Here is a 21,208-nt window from a genome sequence, read left to right as displayed (position 1 = left end):
TTAATCTGTCAATCGTTTTCTCAAGTGAAGAGTACGCGAAGCGATTCTAGCTTTACGATAGTGCCGAGGATCATCAGTGGATATTATTCAATTATCATTATCCCTTTATTTTCATTCCTACAACTTTTTTTGCAAGCTTCAAAATTATCGAGAACTGGACAACATATTTAACACAAGCAAAGCGAGAAAAATATCTACTTGCAGAGTTGTTCACATTTTCGGGGTCATGGTCAAGCCAAAATACTAAAACATTCTTTTTTCCTAAACATTGAAATTTGGGTCAAGTGCGAGCCATGAAATTTTAGATTTCTATCTCTGAAAAACTAACCCAAACACCCCTGGATATGCATGAGAAAGTGCAGGTCATTTTGGGACTTTTACAAGCACAAAATCACCAAATGGCCCAAAAAAGTGGGTCATATATTTTCATGTTTAAGTTATGGGTCAGTAAGCATCTAAAATCATCCAGTAATGTAGATTTTCAATGAGTGAGTTGATTGAAACTAAAATCATTACAAATATGACGTTTGTAAGAAACCTTTTTAATCTAGCAGATTTTACAAAAACTTGAAGGATTAAATTCTATTAGATTTTACGACAACATCCAGTTTGCATAATTATAACTAAAAGTGTACACCCTGAATCTGGAGGTAGTTACTGTAAAGATTTTCAGATTTTCAAAAATGGGGGAAAATTGATGAGACTTGGTTTAATTTAATTTTACTAACTCTCCAGTCTCTTTCTCTCCAGTTTATATGTAGTCCTTGTGAATCTTAACCAGAGTGTCCAGGTTGGGGCTCAAAGATATTGCAAACTTGGGGGGTTGCTGAATAAGATTGGGGTTGGGCTGATAGAAGATTTAAAGGTAGGTAGCCTAATATAGATGGGCTGACCTTTTTCAGGTGGGGTGGAGGGGTGTTCCCCACTATGGTTTGTTTCTACACCTTCATTTATTGAAAAATAAATGAAGTAGCTGTGCGAACCAGTTGACTTGCTACATTGCAACAGGCATTCTGAATAGGTTGAAATTGTGGAGAATTCTTCTTGCAGGCATGTTTTTTAGCAGAAAATTTTGAAAATTCTAACATAATCACCTACTTTAAATTCTCTAGCAGATGTTTCTTTGATTCTGTGTTTTTCCTTTAAGAAGGCTCTAAACCTTTGGACAAAATATACAGAAAAACATAACATATTGGACTTTGTACCCAATGCTGCACCTTAGATTTCATCCAGCATTGAATAAATAACCAGCAAAAGCAGGTCAAAATACAGTATTTTGAAGTTTACAAAAAATGCAACTTATAAAGAGGAATACCTGTCATATTAAAGTATTTGGATGAAGCAACCAGAAATACAAATTTTCTATTAATATTACAAACGCATTTATTTTCTGGGTAAAAAACAAAGCTTTTCGTAAGACAAACTTACATTATCAAGTATAGACTTAAGATAGACATCTTCATATGTACACTATTTGTAAATTTTAGATAATTACATGAGTGAAAGCTCTAGAAAATATATAAATAATAATGTCGTAAGATTAATGGCCCTATGAGGGTAAATGAATCATCTAGATGATACCTATGGAGATAAAATGAAGCGAGTCAAAACAGAAACAAAAGAGAAGCTAACCACGTGGGAGAGATTAAGACAACAAAAGACTTAAGTTGAAATTAGGTAATGCTAACCTAATGACTAGGTGTTAATGCATAATGTTCTTTTGATTGTTAATGGATGGCTTTTTAATTATGATATGGTATGCTTTGAGAATTTTACATTTTTTGGCTCTATCAATAATGACAAATCAAAGTGATTGGTAGGGTTTTTAACAAGATGTTTTTAAGGTTTGATTTTCAGAATTAGAGTTATGTTCCTTCCAACAGTTTGTTCCTCTGATGTAAACCTTGTATACACCCTGTATTTATAAGTTACTAGCTACAATACTCTGATGTGAAATCTAATCTTTGATATGGAATGAGGATCTGATTTTCAAAGTTATCCGTGAATGAACAGCCCTGTGAATCCAGGTCGTCATTCGGCAATGCCGACTTGAAAGCCGACGTAACTTGAGCTGAAGTCGGCTTTTATTTGCCGACGTAATTTACACTCTAGGTTGGCGTGCCGACAAAAGAAATGTTTTGGGTTGGCAAAGCCGACCTAAAGAGGAAAAATATTATTTGTTAGGTTAATTTAATTGTGTTATCATTCGGTTTGTGTAAACCGCAGGTTACAGGTCACAGGTTACAGGTTACAGGTCACAGGTCAGTGATGACAGGTTGACTCTAATCAATGTCATTGCAGAGGGAAATGTTTGGAAAACACAAAGAATTATCAAAAACATAATTCTCAAGCAATTTCATCCATATAAAACCATTTCAAACATCAAAATTTAACCATGTGCTTTTATCGATCTTTCGCAGTTTGCGCCGTGTATAACGCAGACCAGAAAATATTTGAAACCATATTATACGTATAACAGGTATATTACATATTGTAATGTTTGTAATGTTATATGATGGTTACATATAATAAAACACATCGCTCTAAAACTACCTTCTCAGAGAACTCACGAGCTTCTGATTGGTGTAATTTTATATCCAGCCATATTGTTATCATCACATTCAGTATGCTAAATATTTTTGGTGTTTTTCTCTTGTAAGACATGATATTATGTGATTCTGTCAATATTTTTGTCAAAAATTGTCATTAAGTCATTAAAATAACAATTGAATGATTGATTAGTTTCATCCTTCTAAAACCACTCTCTTAGTGACCTTACAAGCTTCTGTTTGGTGCCATTTTTTATCCAATCACACCATCCACATCACATTTTGTATAATAAATATTTTTCGTGCTTTTGTCTTGTTAGGCATCATATTTTATGATTTTGTCATTATTTTTGTAAGTAAGTGTCACTAGGTTGTTATTCTATTCAATTGTCATTTTATAATATCTAAATAACATGTATATTATATTACTTTTTTGTAATTTAATGCGTTATGTATTGATGTTATGTTATGTATATGTTATGATCTTATTATCTTTTTTCCGGTCTGTACTTTGTTGACCTGTAACCTGTGACCTGTAACCTGTAACCTGCGACCTGTAACCTGCGGTTTACACAAACCGGTTATCATTTGATAACACATAATAAAATGACCTCTAGGTCGGCAAAATTTTGGCAAAATTCACAGGGCTGAATGAATAATTTTAACATTACTTTTGGTGACTTTTTCTATTTGAGCAATGAATTTGGAAATAACCGTTTCGTTTTTTGGACGAAAAAGGTATCCTGACAAACACTTTAGATCTTGTCAAATAGATACTCAGGAATTATAACATATTTTCTCGTGAGAGTTGGAGTTAAATCGATTTAGAGTTGATATAATAAGTGAATTTGGATAGCCAACTTTAGGGTATTTTTTCTGTAATTCTCAAAGATGTAAATGAGGACCTTATTTGTTTAATTCTATAACTTGACAATGTAAGTTTGTCTTAAAAGCTTTAAATTTAACTCAGAAAATAAGTTTGTTTTTAATATTAATATATGCTGGCATGGCCTTTTGATTGATGACAAATCTTCTGTTTTTCCCCTTTTTGTAAATGTTCCAGAAACAAAAATAAAGGGATATTGACCGTTTTTTTAATATTTTTTTTCTAGAACTTTTGGGAGATCATGAAATCAAGCCATTTTTTGGAAGTTATAGTACAGAAATTTATTATGTCTTCTATGAGGAGTTCACCAATCTTGAATTTGCTGGAAAATCAAAAGGTAGGATTTAATTAATGTATTTTTTTTTTAAATTTTTGAGAAACAACGTACATATTTTCCAATGAGAACTGATTTAAAAATTGCTGGCCAACTTTTTTGCCTTGCCATGCCTGAGTAATATTAGGATGAAAAAGTGAGCTGTTTGCATATGTTCAAAAGAAACCTCATCTAACAAGAACTAACTTTTAAGAATACTTGCTGAAAAATTTCATCACATTTAATTTTGTCTGCAGGAAGACAGTTAAAAGAAGAACTTGAGGAACTTCTGGATTTGTTTGAGGTATATTATAACAATTGAATATAATCTTTTAAGCAAAACTTGTTTTATCAAATGGTTGTAACAGTGATTTCAGAAGAACATGCATTTTTCAAAATGAATTAGTATTATATGACAGTCTACCCCAAATAATCCTTCACTACTTCTACCTGGAAAATTAGCAATTAATTATTTTCAGTACAATTTTTTATGATAGCCTTTTACATTCCATGAAGAATTTTAAACAAAATTGATTATTCAATTTGTAGAAAGTTTTGGTTTTTCTTCCGGATTTGATACGTTCAAGATGGCAATTCAACAGCATCAGTAAGTTTTTTTCTTTACATCGTAACAATTTTATCTTTAAGAATTGGGGTGTTCCCACTTTGAGTATGTGAACTACTATAGCATGGCTCGTATAATAACACCCAAGATAAAAGCAGCTATTTTGCCATAAACAATAGTTTAAGATATCTATTGTTTTGCCGAGAAACTTAGCACAATAAAAATATTATATGAGACCCTTATTGTGAAAATGCCTATAGAGCCATTAAGAATCTTTGACTACTTAACTTTGTCACTACTAAAATCTCGACTATTATCAATAAAGTCATTTCAGAAAAATCACTTTAGAATAAGTCACAGTATTTTCACCTACATGATATAAAATATATGATGAATCATTCAAAGTTAAGTTTTTACCCCTAAAGGCCTTGCATTTTCATTTTTGTTTTTTATAGGTTTAATATTGAGAAAATTATTACACCATGGGAATGTATTAACTGTAAGTATTTAAAGAAATTATAGCAACATGACCTACCTTATTACATAGATATAGAAGACAATTAATGTAATGCCCTTAAAATAAACAGAAAATTTTCTTCTTTTTCAAGGAAACAGCAGCTGGTTTTAATTAAGGGGGGGTTTTGATAAAACAAAATTCAATTTGTGCTAATTAATAAAATTACTAGTAATATTTGTATATTAGATTGAAAATAATTTCAAATAATTTAAACCAAATTTTGAAATTTTTTCTAGGATTAAATGTTTTACAATGCTTTTTCTATGCTTTGTTTAAAAAACACTTAATGGCTTTAAAATCAGTATTAACCTAAGTATGAGTTTCTTATAATTCTCTGAAATTTGAGGGCTCAGGATGATTGCTTTTTTAATTTGTTCAAAAATTTTGGAACATTTTTTCTCATAGAATTAATTTAAGTTTCAATTTGGACAAATACCCAGTGACTCAAAAGACTTCAGACATTTGTCAACCACCTCATGTCAAACAATGTAGGAGAGAGTCACTCATATCTGATCTAGGAATCAGGTTCATTATATTCAAAATGAAAACACTCTAGATAAAACCCATGAAACACAAAAACATTACAACGATTCACAAGAAAATCTCCAATTTCTTATTTGATGTTACAGATTCGAGAACAAGGAATCAAGTTGTTCATGATATGGCTTCAAGTAATGCAAGAGAATATAGATGAATTCAATTTGGCTATTTATGCAAGCATCGTACCTGGATTGGCAAATTACATGGCTAGGATTAATATACCAGCCACATACAGAAGTGATAAAGACATCAAATTTATCACCTCGTGTATAAATGGGCATGTCAACCCAGGAAGTCCAAGCCTCTTCTCTGTTTCTATTGAGGAAGATGGAGGTTAATGTACTTTTCAATTTTAACCATAAGTACTATTCTGAAAACCGTACAATTCTGTACAATTGTCAAATTCAATTCCCAGATTTATTTTTCTAATGATTTCAAATGATTTCAAAAGAAATCAATATTTTAATCTCCTAACTTTTGCAAATAACTGTTCTTTGGTTTTTAGGGATCAGTCTACATAATGTTATTACTAGTTCTAATAGCCCCTAATGAACCTTGTGACTATTATTTCCAAATCACCCTCCAAACCATGTTATTACTAGTACTAATCAATTTTGATTTTCTTTCTCAGAATGGTGTATACCTGAGGGCTGCACACCTATCTGTCCTCCACAACAAGGAGAAAAACTACCCGCACCAGAAGAATTGACCAAAAAGTTCTTGGACCGAATACTTGATTATATGATGAGACCTGTGAGTATTTTCTTGAATGTTTGTGTTTTTGTTATATATAATAAGTATTTTTTTAAAAGGCTAATTGAAAAAAATATTGCTTTCTTTACAGATGTTTGATATTCAATGGAATCAACGAAATATGCGCGGATCAGCATTTTATCATGTTTTTGGTCATTTCAAGAGGTTTTATGTTCCTTTGGTCTTTCCACTTTGGAATTTAACTGATCATTTGTACAAAGAAAGTGAAGGTTGGTAAATTTATCAAAGTTTATTCTTCAGTTCTCTGGGAAGGGTTGTCAAGGGAAAGAAATATAATGTAAAATTGAAGGTAAAGTGAGATAGTGTGAGGCCCATAACCTCGCCTCAAAGGTTTTAAATTCTTTTCTGTACCTCCTTAAAGGGACATAACAGTAGTAAAATGTAAACATTGCACGAACCACGTGTCATTGAAGAGAACAATTAAAATCACGTGTCCAAAACAAACTTGTAAAACAATTGAAACAATCAAAATCAGCCATATTTGGTTTGATTTTTTATTTTGACATGTGACATTTGTTTTGATTTTGTATCCCGCTGCATACGGTTTGTTTACAAATTTCGTCAGTACTGTTATGTCCCTTTAAACAATATGTTAGGTTGATAATGAGTTTGAGATATCAAAAATCTTCAGTAACTTATAATAATCATATTGATTGAATTTCAGACATCATTAAAGTTCCATTAGCATCCTCCTCAGCAGTGTCCACCAACACAAATGGCTATGGAAATAATGCACAACTATCATTAACCCTTCTACAATGTCAAACATCAGTCATTAGGTGGCTTATAGCATTCACTCTACAGTTAAAATCAAGAACGTTTACAGAGAGACAGTCTGAAAGTGGGGATTCAGGAGTCCCAAGGGGCTCTATATCTTCTGAATCAGCTGTAATCAACAATGAAGACCTTACAAGCCCGAGAATTACTATGTCAAGTGATTCAGGGGTTGATTCTTCCTTGCGGCAGATGGGAAATCTTTACCAAGCTGCAGAAATTGTTCGATCGGTTTTGTACGCTTCGCCAGACAATGTCCTGACAGTGTATGAAATCTACCGGCAGGTAAGCCTTCATTTGTGATTTTTTTAATCTATATCATGGTTTAAAAGAAACTAATCAAATCTAACTCGGCTAGGTAAGATGATTTTTGAAACTTAAAATAATGAAATTAGAAATTCTATAGTCAAATTGGCATCTGTTTTTCTCTTTTCATCTTTATTAGTGTTTCTTGATGCCACTGACTGCTGTTGATTTGATGAGTCAGGTATTGCAAGTCTTCAAAGAATGGTTGTTCAAGGTATGGCTATATGTTAAAGTTATATACTTTGGCTGATTTGCTATTATCCAATCATTGGAAGAATCTCTTAGATGATTTTTAATATGTCCCTACATCAAATAATTTTATAGGTTGTACCATTTGCAGGGAATGCCGATAGTATACGAATACTGGTCTCGAATTAGATTTCTACAAAAGAAATTTGTGATTATAAACAGCTCTTTCTAGGATTTTGATTAGTCGATTTTAAGTCAAATTCGAATTGCTCAATATCACCATACTTTTTTATGGGAAATGGAGAAGATAATTTTATTGGCTCAAGACTAAAGGCAAAATTGATTTTCTTTCTCCATTGATAGGATGAGAAACCATTATTTGTGTTGGAACCCAAGAAATCAGTGAGCTCTCTTTCGCCAACTGGTAACCTCACAGAATGGGACGAAATGCAAATGATTAGGACACCTTCGTATAAAGAAGCTGTCACAAGTTCAGAAAATCTTTTCTTCTCAAATCTCCCTGTGCAGAACTCTAGGGCTGGATTCCAAGCAAATCTGAGGCTTTTCATTGCTATCACTGGCCAAATCTTCTTCATGAAACAAAATAAAGATAATGTACACAAACATGCTGACATCTGCAAAAAAGTGATGAAAATGTACAGAAGTTTGGTTTTGGAAAAAAATCTGGATAAACAAACTTGGTAGGGTATTTGAGATTTGCTTTATTTTTTGTAAAAACTATAAGCATATTTTTTCTTATACTGCTTTTAAAGTATATAATCAATTTAGCCATTTACTATAATTTCAGAACCAGAAATGATAAAGAAAAATACAATTTCTTATTTTCAGGAGACAGTTACTGACAGTTTTACTGGATATTACGCAACACATCTTGGCTTCAAGACCGCCAGAATCAAGAAAATCTACTCTTGGAGGACAACTGGCTAGCTATCTCATACAGGTAAACATAAACAGTATTAAAGTAGAGTAGCGAGATTATGTATCTGTAATTCTCTACGGCTACGGCTAAAATGGCGAGGGAAATGGCGAGTAAGGTGAGTAATGGCGGGTGAAAGCAAGTTCGATATTTGGCGTACAGCATTATGTCGACTTTGCCTATACGATGTTTTGGTATTTTTCCCGTACAGAGCAAAGTAGACAACAACATGTCGCCTTTGGTGACGACCCGTACGGGCAGCCCCGCAACCGTAGCCGTAGAATATCTCCGATACATAATCTCGCTAGTATCTGGCTACGGTATGCAAGTTTGTTTGGTTGATCCCTAGCAGAGTGATACCCCGCTAGACATGTTTTAACTATCAGATACTATCAGTTTTTTCTATTAGCTCCAATAGAAACACGAATTAAATTATTGATCGATCTCTTGTGCTCATCGCACACCCTGGATCCTACACGATACCTTAGGTGGTCTCTATTGTGTTTTTACTTATACTTTATTAAGTTCTGGGAATCTTCATCGATTGAAAAACAACCAACCTTTCTGCTTCTCTTTAGACACTGTTTGTGACATGGATCCGGGCCAGTTTACAAGTTTACCTTGCACCTGATCTATGGGATCATCTCCTGTTGGTTTGTTCCACCTATACTGGATGGCAAGAGCTCATCAAAGAATGGAACGTATGTATTGTCATTAATTTATCTTATTCTTATCCATTTTGTCATTAATTACTCTTGGGCCAACGTGAAAATGGTACACAGTACGCCGAATATATTTGAAGTGAGGCACTAATTACTTCAGGCGTTACAAAGCCTTTTTGATGGGTGGGAAAAGTTCATTGCTTATTTTGAATGAAACACTTCCTATACTTTCTCTTCTTTCTTCTCTCTTCATGTAGGGTACCATGGAAATTTTGACAAGGGTGATGGCAAAAACAGTTTACAGGATCGATCTCCTGGATCCTCCTCTTCAATACTTAACACGAAAAGGAAAAGTCAAGAAGAACTTTGAAGGGCGTGCTCGAAACACATTAAACCAACAATCTTTCTCTACCGGTTGGGGTGGGCTAAACACACAGAGTAGTGGAGCGCTGGGTCGTAACACATCTGCTGGGGCCAATAATTCACCACAACATTTAGCAGTCAAGAAGAGTTCGTTGCCACGTTCTGCATCAGAGCCAGGTATCATTCAGAAGACTGGCAAACATCATTTGCATACATTGCATAGTGATAGTTGTGTTTCTTCCTCACAATCCATGCAAGTTCATACCACAGTTGAAGAATTGATCGAACATCAGGAAGAAGACACGGATTCTGGTCTTGAAAATGTTGATAACTTCAACGATGAGCATTTCAACGGTAATTTCTTTGGTAATTATCATGAGCTGGCCTTCGGGGAACTTTTATCTTAAATATCTTTAAGAAAATTGAATAAAAAACGAGCTCATGACCTCCGTAATATTTTTTCTCCGCTGAATTTTCTACGACTTTTCGGATTTTTGGCTTTTCCCAAATCTAGAATACAGACATAATCTAAGCCCGTGGTACTTTGTATTCCTAGAGGTTAAGAACAATCCCTGTTTTAAATGACGAAAAAGGCTATTTTCTCTTTATTTCCAGACCACAAGAAGACTTTAGCGCAAATAGCAGACGACACACCATCCACAAACATCATGAGTTTTGATAGCGTTGCCAGTGAAAATGTGTTTCTCGCATCCTCTTTAACATCAAAAGACTTTCGTGATAGCATTCTCCCACCTCTACACAGTATTGACAAAGACAGTAATGATTCAGAGTCGACCAATAATTCTCTCGGTGGAATCTCTTATAAACAATTAAAAGAAGGTGGTCCGGACGAAAACGAAGACAGCGGAGATGCAGATGACCGGGAAACGGACGACGGGCAAGACAGTGATCGGTCATCACTCAATATTCCGGTTTCGCACAGTGCTCATTCTCTACATAGTTTACCGGGATATTTAAGTGAATCAAGCCAGAACCTTTTAGGAAATGACTCTGATGAGAGTGATGATAACGATGGAATTGATGGTAACAATGATGTAGATTCCGAAGACATTGAAATTATAAGTACAAAAGATTTAGACCAAACTATAATACAATTTAATCAAAATACTGAACAGGATGTGAACTTAAAACCACCTGTCAACGAAAATGATTCCATTGATACTGAATCAATACAAAGCTCGGGAGCTTTTACACATTCTGAGGAAAATCTCCTTGACTTGACTTTAAAGCCAAAAGCAAGTCCTCATGTTTCAGTATCTTCAGATCCAGAGTCGATGAGATTCGATCTTGATCTTGGACATAAGATTATTTCTGATGTTCAGAGTATTGATTCTCATATGTTTACAATGTTGGATAAAGATAAATCATTGACCATGATGAACAGTGATGAAGTTTCAGAGCAACACGAAGGCGAAGGAACTAGTCTAACTTCAGATGAAGGAATCCAAGCTAGAGTACGCTTTCAAGGTATGGCTTTTCTCTAATCACTCCAATGTTCTTTATTTGTTTTTTTGTCAATGTACAATTTTGGCTTTGATACAATTCTAAACTAAAATGTTCTAATTCCTTATGGCATTGAAAATAATTCAAGAAATTTAAGAAGATTTTTTACGCACCATTTCATCGCTTTGCTTACCAAGAAATGATGCTTAGTTTCCTTTAGATAGAGTCGATATTTTACGTTGATAGACCATTCATCTGGGACTTTTAGGCATGCTTTCGATTTTTTTCATGGGGTCCACGGCCAGCTGGCTTAGGTCAGTGTCTTTTACACTTTTGGCAAAAACGTGAAAATTTGGGCACTTTTTTAAAACCAAATTTTAGAGAGCAAGTTTTCGTTCATTATCAAATTTAGTGGTTCTATTGGAGAGAGAAATGATTAAAGATTCCATTCCTTTTTAAATGAACTATATAGCGTTATTGTACTAAAAGTAACGATCTTTCAAAGTTTGGAGCAGTTAATCATAAATTTATTCCATTGGGAAATGGAAGAAATATTCCATCGGCAATAGCTCATTGAGTTTTTAAGCTTTTGGGCTAAAATTTGGCAGGCAGAAGCCTTTAAGCGTTCGCAATCCATAAAAGGAAGAATTATTCCATTTAGAGCAATTCTGGAGGAGTTATTCCACTTTTTCGTTGGATAAATCATTAACTTCATTCAAAATTTTAGTGGGTAGTATTTGAGAAATCATGTTCAAGCAAGCATTTGTTCAATCTCAAGCATCCCTAGAATTGAAAAGTTAACATTTTTTGGAAATGGAGCATGCAGGGATTCCATATTTCACTTTTTGCATAATCCCTTATCATGGTACTCTTTTTATATTAGTTTGGTAGAAAAGGTCTCATTTCAGAAGTATCTTTTTGTAAAGAATAATTTTACACCACCTGATAGTAAAAAGCCTGCTTTATCCGTAAGGTAAGATATAAATTCATTTGGAGCTCTCTAGAATGACATATTCCAAATTTACAAAAAATCATGCATGTCACGGATGGAATGATTCATCCTAAATGACTTGCTACATTCGAATGTTTTCATCAAATCCTTTCGAAGAGAAGGTTAGATAATCACTTGATAAAGCGTTACTTGTGATAGAGAGCCTTCTAATATTGATATATTCCTAACTAGTTCTTGTGTTAAAAAAATACGAAATAAATTACCCAGAAGCATCTTTACGTTCATGTCAAGTTATAATCCATAATCTGAGCTTCTCGTTCAAAAGTGCTCCTTATTACAGACTTGTTTCATATTATGACAAAGATACTTTTCATCGAAAGTATTGTAGTTTAGAGCGTGCAAAGATTATTTATTCTATGAAACTTTTGAAAAATGCCAGAAAATATATATATTTTTGTTGGAATTCGAAATGTTACATTGCTTGGGTGACTGGTAGACTTCGACTTCTTTGCATTATTAGAACTAGGTAACCCTTTAAAAAACGGAATATTTCATCCTTCTGAACTCTAGAAATATCTTACTTCTACAATTAATCGAGTTCTTGATACTTATTATGTTTCTAAGTTTTTCAAACTGGGAATAGTCCGAAGAAGGTCAAAGAGGTTACTATGGTTAGGTTTTTCTGATATTTCTTGTTGGAATATTAATCTTTCTCAGCTCCTTTAGATTATTTCATTAGTATTCATTGTTAAAATTCGTTAACTTTATCTTGATATGTATTATGAGTTCATGCTAAAAATTCTTTCTTTGTTCGATAATCAATATGGTTAAATAATTTTGCTTCCATATAGTCCAAGTTAAATAGAATTTCAAATACTTATTGACTCTGTAAGGGTTGGAATATCATTCTAAAAACTTTCTAGGGTAATCTTGTACGACTCAGTAGACTTTCCACCAAGTTTAGATGTTATAGGACTCAAAATCATTTGATAAAACCTTAAGAATTTTTGTTTAGCTTTAGCTTTAACTGACTTTTGTGACGGAATGAGCAATAAAAAAGTGCTCTTCGCGTGTGTTTTTCGAAATTCAGGGATGAAGGCGTAAGGAAATCGTATTTAGAACTTTGAAATTTGTATATAACAATTTCAAATGAGAAAAACACAAAATCTAATTTTTAGGAATATCTCATCAAGTATTGCTCGAGGTAAAAATTTCAACAGATTTGAAATTATAATTCGCAACTTATTGGAAGTTTTCATCCCAAAATACTCAAGAATCGTGATTTCGTCGCAGTAAAATAAGGGGTCAAGTTGAACATTTACAAGAATTTTTGTCATTGGATTGGTCGTTAACTATTCAAACAAAAACTTTTATTATATTTTTCTAAAGAACGCGTCATCTCTATTGTTTTGAATAACCAATTATGTGAGCATCTTGTAAAAACTTCAATACAACTGAAAATAAGAGTGCTTTATGTCCAAAATCACTGTTTTGCAGAAATCGAGTTTAAAGTTTTCATTATTTGCTTGAGCCTAATGACGAAGACTTATTGTAAAATTTTCAAGTGTTTTCACTAATTCTGCCTTTTTGGTATTTGTGTATCACATTTTTGAAAAAAAATAAACGAGTGCGCCATTGAGTGTACCATTATGGCGCGCATTCGTCAACAGAAATGGACATAAGGCATTTTTCTTCTATAAATTTCACTGGAAAATGGACTTAAGTATAAATTGCTTAATAAAAGTGATGAAAACAATCCCACAATTTCAATTAAGAAACTGATAAACAAAAAGCAGGTAGGTATAATAAGTTTCTAGTCGTTTTATATCAAGAATCTATTCTTAATCTATCAATTCATAACATTTAAATTAGCTTTAAGTCCACTTTATTCTAGAACATGTAAAAGTAAAAAGCCTTATGTCCAAATTTGGACAGCTTTCTCCCAAATGAGATAAAATCCAAGAAATCTAAAGTCACCATTCAAAAGAGCACAGCCTTGTGTCCCAAAAAATGTAAAAAAAAAAATTTTCAAAAAATGGACATAAGGCACTCTTATTCTACTGCGACGATTTTAGACTGAAAAAACCGTTTTTGACGAAAATTAGTTTTAACGTTTTTGCCAAAAGTGTAAAAAACACTGACTTAGCTATTTATGAACTGAACATTGGAAGGTGTGGGAATTTGAACCGGTAACCCCTGGTATTAGGCGCCAGCGCTCTGTCATTACTCGGTCATTACTCCTTAGATTCAAAACTCAAACATATAAACTCATAAGTTTCCAATGGCTTTCTCTAGATATGTCGAACGAAGAAACGAGCCAAGAAGATGAAGATCGAATGAACGATATGACTGGCGATTCACAATCACTCGATGCGTTCAATATCGAAACTAAACCTCGTTCGGTTATCGAAGGTATGGCAGAAGATCCTGTCTAAAAATTGGTTGTTTACTTCCTTAGTACATCCGTTGGTCTCTCAGCGAACAGTTGGGATTTTGCTCATTTAACACTACTTCTTGGAACTGTCACTCAAACCCTATCATTTGTCAAGGAGAAACCCTAACGAGATGTATTCTATAATTCGAATCTCTCTCCTACCGTTTTCTCTTACCAAAGAATTACAAGTAATTACTTGTAGTTCTTTGTTCTTATATTGAATTTCCCGTTTGAGTTCGGATTTGTGAGACTTCTAACTAATATATTTTCCTGATTGGTAGAAAAAGATATTACAAAGGTCACATACATTCTTCATCAATTTGATTTTTCAAGGTGGAACGGAAGTGGGATGGACTCCCTTATCCTCAGTCATTTTGTGGCGGCGTATGCTCGGCATCATGGGTAATATCAATCACATAAAGGACCCAGAAATCCATGCGACTGTCTTCAAACATTTGATCGACCTTTGGCAAATGTTAGCCAGTGTAAGTTCCACTTTTTATTAAAGCTTGATATTTTCCTCGTTTCCATTTGTTTAGTTGCACCTATCCCATGAATAGAAATATTAAAATCTATATAGACGATGTACCATTCGATTCTTGTTTGCTTTTATTGAAATTGCGGATATTAATATATACGGTGGGATTTCTTTAACTCTAACCTCTATAACTCGAATGTCCCTTAAAACTCGAATAAGGTTTATGGTCCCTTCAGTATATCCTTACTTCATAACTAAATTTCCTTCGAACAAGTTTGTGTTTCCCGGTGCTAATCTCTATCATTTCCAATCACACTTCAATAACATTTTTTAACTTTTGTAGATTTGCAAGAATCAAGGAGTGTCATTGGACAACAAATCAAGTCCCGATCCTCCTGGTCTGACTCCTGCTCTCTTCTTCCCTATCTCCTGGTGCTTTCAAGTATGCCTTATGTGTTCAAATTATTTTGTTTGTTTTTCTAATCACAACCTTTCTAGTTGAAAGTTCACTATTTGTTTCAAAAGGTTAATGAAAATCTTTCGCATTTTTTAACCTCCCACACGTGAGAAATTTGTAATAGAAAAGACTGTTAAGTTGGGGAGTTTTCACTTAATATTTTCGATTATTCGAATGTAAAAGTCGACAAGATGAGTCGTAACATTGAGCATATTTTACCATTGTTTCAGGCTATGACACAAGAGTTTGGTGGCTCACATAAACCTGGACGTGTTCTAGCTTTCAAGTTGATGTGTATGCTTACAACTAGAAGCCATCGCTTGAAACCATCTACTGAGCATATCAAGCATTTTTACAGATTCTTACATGAGGGACTCAAAGGGAGTGACCAGGTACATCAAAATCTTCCTTTCCATTTCTATATTTCTTTATATTACTGTATGTGAAATTTGAGAGCTTTAGGAGAATGAATTTGAAGATATTTCAGCATTAATTACTTAGATTTTTTGATGAATTTGTAAATTATTGTTCAGTGGTTATATGTAATAACAATTCTTTTATTTATGTCAAGTTCAAGAAATAAAACTCCGAAACTTCAATGAAAAAGAACTTTGTCATCTGAAATTAAAATTCTACTAGTTTAACTAATAATTTTTATAATAATTGATAATTTTTGTGACATCTTATTTTCATTTTTTCATCTGTCAGAATGTGATCAACGCGATCATAGGAGAATGTTCTTCCTTCTTCACCTTGAACTTCCCTGGTGCGTCTTGTCTTATCAACGATTTCATTCATGGGACCAAAACCATCATCTCCACAATTTATATGCAAGTAAGAGAACCAGTCTGCGTTGACAAGTTTGTCCTCCATAATTAAAGGGATAAAGCAAAATAAAAGTCAGAAAATTTACATGTGTACTTTAGTCGAATGAATTTTCGCGAGAATTGTTATTTACCGTATTCGCAGAAAAAAAACCTCGCGAAATTACGCGAGATTCATGCGAATTTTTTTTTAAATTAAATGATGATTCGCGAAAATTAGTTCATGATATTTTGCATTTTTTTGGCTCGTGAAACTTAATCTTACGAAAATCAAGCCGATTAAAATATTCGGATTCCATACTTAGAGTTTATGGTTTTCAGACTCAAAAAGGTTTTAAAAGGAGCAAGGGGAGGGATTATTGTTTGCAACCTACGTCGATCAAAAAGGGTATTCGGAGCTCACACTGATTTTCGTGCTTAACAAAGCTTCTAAAGAAGAAGTATTATTCTCAAGTTTCTTTAGAGAGTCTTATTTGAAATGATAAGTAAAGGGAGTCTGGTAAAACCTGCTGATTTCGACACCTCTTTCCCTATTTCACCTCGTAGAAAAGATACTTTTTTGGTTGTGAAATTAGACTGGAGTCGTTTATAATGCGTGTAATACAGTAGTATAGGCGTTATATGATCATACGATTATTGTTACGGGATTTAGTTTGTATGAACTAAAATTGTTCCCTCCATTACTTTTTGCTTTATTTCTACTATGTCTGAATTAGTTGTCTAGCTTGCTAGACTATTGTGAAATTGGAAATGTTTCTGATGATGATCTGTTTATCTTCCCATAGTACCCACGCAAAGAAGCTGTGACTTTACTTGGTTCCTTATTATGTTTCCCTGCTGCTTTCCCCTCAATGAAAATCTTCAAACTGAACGCAATGTCCAAACAACCTGATGACTTCATTCGATGCAAAGACCTCAGGGTAAAGAAACTATGAAACCTATATAAATGTATCAGATTTCAATCCCCCTTTTTTCAGCTTTCAATCTGTTACATATTTCTAAGTTTCTGATGAAGCAGTTTATGATTTTCAAAAATGTTACAATGGGAAGGGTACAAAATCTGGGTATAAATACTTTCTCAAAATTATTTTCTTTACTTGAGTATATCTTCGTCCCTCAAGACTTCGTTTTAAACAAACTATCTAAATCTGATCTTTTCAGGAAAAGATTTTGCTACCACTTCTAAAGGCCGCCAAAAACGACCCTTCTTGTCGAGCAAGGTGAGTTTTTATTTTTCTGTATTTTACGTAAACAACGCTTTTGTGATTTGGAAGATTCTTTTGGAAAGTTTATTGACGAAAGGAACTAATTTCATATTGGAAGTTTATCGCTGATCATGAGATTTACGTTTGGCTACGTTTTGAAAGATTTCCATCATCGGGCAAATTAGCTACTTAAATTAACTAGGTAATAATTTCGTTTACTTTTTTGTCTCCTAGATGTATTGCATTGAATGGTCTAGCGTTGTTCGTCATTGAACTCATGCAACATGGCCAGAACCATAACAGGATACCTGAGTGTCTCTCCGTCATCCTTGCTTCTTTAGATGTAAGATTGATATTTAAAGGGATAAACAGATGGTTTGAGCTATTTGGAATCGGGGTTCCTTTTATTGTCTTCAAATATTTATTTTCCTAATCGAGATATTTCAAGTTACAATTGAAATGATTTCTATGCATGTGTAGAATACTTGGGGGCTATTTGTATAAAGCCCAATCAAGTGTGGAAAGTTTTTGGTCTTAAAATTCTCTATTTCCCAAAAGGGTTTCCTTTTAATAATAGGGTATGATGATATGGCCAGAAACTATGCTTTGCAGGAAACAACCCATTTCAATATATTGTGTAAACTGCAATGCCGTCCATTGCAATTATACAACTTTTTGTTTTTTCTTTTCAAAATTACCAGTTCCACAGCCAGACAGTTTCGAACGTAGCACTAGACGTTCTATGGTCATTATCCTACTACCACGATCAACTCCAAACTTACGATAAAGATATACCTGTCAAAATTATCGAGGTATTATACATTTATAGCCCGAATATTTATCCCAAATCTATATGTTTGTGACGAGATCTTACGCTTCTATACGGCTAAAAAAATTTGATTTTCATTAATTTTTGGACCTACCTTAAGGTAGTCCTTTAAATTAACCCTTGTCCGTCCGTCCGTCCGTTCGTCTGTTGCCAGCTTTTCTCGGGATCGGCTCATTAGTTTTTTCTATTTTTTTGCACACTGATGCAAAATGTCAATACCTAAATTGTGACGGAGCCTGATTTTTGAAAAAAATTCATTTCCGGCCGAAAATGCCGGAAACATGCCGGAAACACTGGTTTTTCGGCATTTTCTCAAGATTTCATCATTAGTTTTTTCTGATTTTTTGCTCAAAGATGCGTATTAACAATGCTCAAAACATGGCCGAGTCCGATTTTTGAGAAAAAATTTTTTCCGGCGAAAAATGCCTGAAATATGCCGGAAATCGCCGTTTTTCTAGATTTTCATTGGACTTTTTCCTTACAATTGGTTGTTTTTTCATTCAAAAACATTATTAATAGCAACGCCCACCATCAAGCATGTTTCAATTTTCAATAAAATTGATTTTACTCCCCTCCCTCTTCCCCCATCAACAATCAATGATAAAATTTAATGTTTTATGCATTTTGGCAAAACGCTATATCGTCTGACTGATTCTTTTAATTTTTTTTCCTTATTGCCTTATTATCTAGCCTTCATCATCAGGTAGGTCCATTCAGCATGTTGCTTGTTCTATTTGCATTTTTCTTTCCAGTCAATGTGTTTGATCGCGTTGAGGTTGCACACAACCAAATCAAGTATTGGAGAAGGTATTCCGGAGGAGAAGCTTCCCGAGGTAATTTCAGTAAAACCGGAAGGAGGGAAGACATATTATTCCGATTCTTATTATGAAACTGCATCATTCCAGAGGGTAGACAAATGATCAACTCAAATTGAGTGATTTATAAGCTAGGCTAGTTATAAGTTGTATAATTAGACTGCCCTAGCATGAAGTTAGAGCATCCAGCTACGGTGCGCATAGTTGTTTGTTCGATCCCTTGCTAGGTCATACCAGATTTCTCTCTGATTGATGCTTCTAAAGAGAAATTTTAGGAGTAAGTGGAGATATCAAGGGACCGTTTGTAGTGCCCTCCCCTACCTTCGGGTAGACAGTTATAGAAAAGGGAGCCTTCGTGTCGCCCTTTATTGCGGTCGCAAATTTACTTACTAGACTTTAAAATGTGACACGAATAAAAACTCTTTTGAATTTTGTTATTTTCAGTACATCAGCAGATTGTTGTTAGTGCTTCTTGATTGGGTGATGGTAACACCACGTGATGTGTTGCTAAGACAACGCGCTGGTAACCAAGACGAATTGAAATTGACATACCTCAGTTTGATTATGAGGGTAAACGAAATTTGTGTTCACATAATTTTGTGAATGACAAACAAAATAACCAGAAGCATTTTTTGTTTTTTATTATTTATTATTTTTTATTAAAATGCTTCTGGTTATTTTGTTTGTCATTTAGCTGTTAGCCCAACGAAACATTTTTTAATTTTGTGAATATGTATTTGTCGAGGTTTTTGTCACTTTTTCTATACAATGGATTTGTAAGAAACCCTGTAATTCATTTCTATTACTTTTGTTACTCCTTACTCAGAGTATCCTAACTGTGACTCAACACACTCTTCAGTATAACGCCATTGAGAATTGAAAAACTTGAAAACGGTTTTGCAGGTCTGCATGGATTGGCAGCACACTAACGAGTGGTTTAGTTTCGGATGATTAACTGATAGCCTGCAGAATCTAATTTTATGAGTTTTTACTAAAAACATGAATAAGAATCCTGTCAGATGTCTGGAGAGTCGTCTTTTTTGAGTTGTAACTCGATCAGCGGTGCTGCCATTAGAATACCGTTTAAAATATCGATTTTATGACTTTACTTGGCACGTATACAAAAATCCTCATTTTTTTATAGACGTTTAAAGACTGCATCAAGACGTACGATTCAAACAGCAAGTTTGAGAGACGTCAATCACTGAACATCAATCAAATGTTTACCGGAGAACCACGCCCTATCCAATTGAAACGTGTCCATAATGATTTGGGGATGGATGATCCTCAAGGAATCACTGATGAGGAGGATACAGAAACCGGTATGTGTTTTTGGTTACCTGGTTTCTATTATCACTGATTTAATGTCTACCAAGATACAATAATTCACAATACAGTTTACGTTCTCTAATTCGACGTTCTACTATTTGTTACGCTCCATTATTCGATGATATTGAAAGCCATCATCAACAAGAAACTCACAAACGATGCTCTACCATTCGATACGCTACTTTATTTGATGCAAATTCAATTCCCCTTGAAAATCAAATTAGATAGCGTCAACCTTATATCTATGAGCTGTTTTGAAAAATATTGATTTTTTCGCAATTTCATCGATATTCTTGATATGCTTAAGTCATTTTTCTAGCGGAAACACCCTAGAAAAGCCGGGATTTGACCTCTCTCTGTTACTAAAAATAGAAAGACAGAGGTCAAAAACCGGCTTTTTTGGGTGCTTCCGTTAAAAAATATGACGTCATCTTGAATTATGCATATCAAGAATTGGCTTAAATTTTGAAGTAAAACAATACTCTTTTTTTCGATTTGAACTCCACGTTACCTTTCTTAAACTTGTAATAATTCTCTTTTAGATTTCTTCATGAATGCAAACACTGAACAAAACAACAAGAAAAAAATTTTGGTTCTCACTGCACGCTATGTAAGATCTTTTGCCAATCCTTTCAAAAAGCCACTGCTTTGTCTCATCATATATTATAATGGTAAAAATTAAGTTCTCAAATAAAATGTCCAATTATACCAAAGACTTTGATAGATTCTGCAACAGACGATTTTATGATTAAGTCAATGTAATTAAAAAGATACCATCTTTTTTTTACCAGTGCATCAACCAAGTATTGAATTACTATCTGCACTTCCCAACCATTGGTGGTGCCACTTGCCCCACAAGCAAAGTGCATGAAACAGACGACGCGGTACACAAACCTTCAGATGTCGGATCCACCCCGAACGCGCCGGACGAACAAACTCTACTAAAACTCTATGAAAAAACTACTATGTTGGACAGTAATAATATGCAGGTAATAATATAATATCTTTTTAGTTTTCGTTTTGTATGCTTTTCTCAGGTCTCATAC

General features: G+C 33.9%; 1 protein-coding gene across 2 annotated transcripts in view; it reads left to right on the top strand.

Moving 5' to 3' along the window:
• Nucleotides 1-21,208, top strand: part of LOC136814266 (ral GTPase-activating protein subunit alpha-1-like) — a 35,814-nt gene that overhangs the window by 4,628 nt on the left and 9,978 nt on the right. For both annotated transcript variants that reach the window (XM_067070784.1, XM_067070785.1), the window contains exons 2-29: nucleotides 3,662-3,772; nucleotides 4,006-4,052; nucleotides 4,298-4,355; nucleotides 4,769-4,812; nucleotides 5,460-5,703; nucleotides 6,002-6,123; nucleotides 6,215-6,353; nucleotides 6,809-7,203; nucleotides 7,364-7,438; nucleotides 7,777-8,114; nucleotides 8,263-8,374; nucleotides 8,929-9,051; nucleotides 9,270-9,729; nucleotides 9,991-10,863; nucleotides 14,087-14,203; nucleotides 14,559-14,710; nucleotides 15,047-15,145; nucleotides 15,391-15,552; nucleotides 15,869-15,994; nucleotides 16,770-16,904; nucleotides 17,146-17,204; nucleotides 17,424-17,532; nucleotides 17,891-18,001; nucleotides 18,771-18,851; nucleotides 19,278-19,403; nucleotides 19,978-20,155; nucleotides 20,705-20,772; nucleotides 20,954-21,151. In XM_067070784.1, coding sequence (XP_066926885.1) covers nucleotides 3,662-3,772; nucleotides 4,006-4,052; nucleotides 4,298-4,355; nucleotides 4,769-4,812; nucleotides 5,460-5,703; nucleotides 6,002-6,123; nucleotides 6,215-6,353; nucleotides 6,809-7,203; nucleotides 7,364-7,438; nucleotides 7,777-8,114; nucleotides 8,263-8,374; nucleotides 8,929-9,051; nucleotides 9,270-9,729; nucleotides 9,991-10,863; nucleotides 14,087-14,203; nucleotides 14,559-14,710; nucleotides 15,047-15,145; nucleotides 15,391-15,552; nucleotides 15,869-15,994; nucleotides 16,770-16,904; nucleotides 17,146-17,204; nucleotides 17,424-17,532; nucleotides 17,891-18,001; nucleotides 18,771-18,851; nucleotides 19,278-19,403; nucleotides 19,978-20,155; nucleotides 20,705-20,772; nucleotides 20,954-21,151 — 4,862 coding nt within the window. The remainder of the gene's footprint in view (nucleotides 1-3,661; nucleotides 3,773-4,005; nucleotides 4,053-4,297; nucleotides 4,356-4,768; nucleotides 4,813-5,459; nucleotides 5,704-6,001; nucleotides 6,124-6,214; nucleotides 6,354-6,808; nucleotides 7,204-7,363; nucleotides 7,439-7,776; nucleotides 8,115-8,262; nucleotides 8,375-8,928; nucleotides 9,052-9,269; nucleotides 9,730-9,990; nucleotides 10,864-14,086; nucleotides 14,204-14,558; nucleotides 14,711-15,046; nucleotides 15,146-15,390; nucleotides 15,553-15,868; nucleotides 15,995-16,769; nucleotides 16,905-17,145; nucleotides 17,205-17,423; nucleotides 17,533-17,890; nucleotides 18,002-18,770; nucleotides 18,852-19,277; nucleotides 19,404-19,977; nucleotides 20,156-20,704; nucleotides 20,773-20,953; nucleotides 21,152-21,208) is intronic.

Source organism: Clytia hemisphaerica, unplaced genomic scaffold, assembly GCF_902728285.1.
Source record: "Clytia hemisphaerica strain Z4C2 unplaced genomic scaffold, Clytia hemisphaerica genome assembly, whole genome shotgun sequence".
Taxonomy (NCBI): domain Eukaryota; kingdom Metazoa; phylum Cnidaria; class Hydrozoa; order Leptothecata; family Clytiidae; genus Clytia; species Clytia hemisphaerica.
This window is presented reverse-complemented; position numbering and strand designations above follow the sequence as displayed.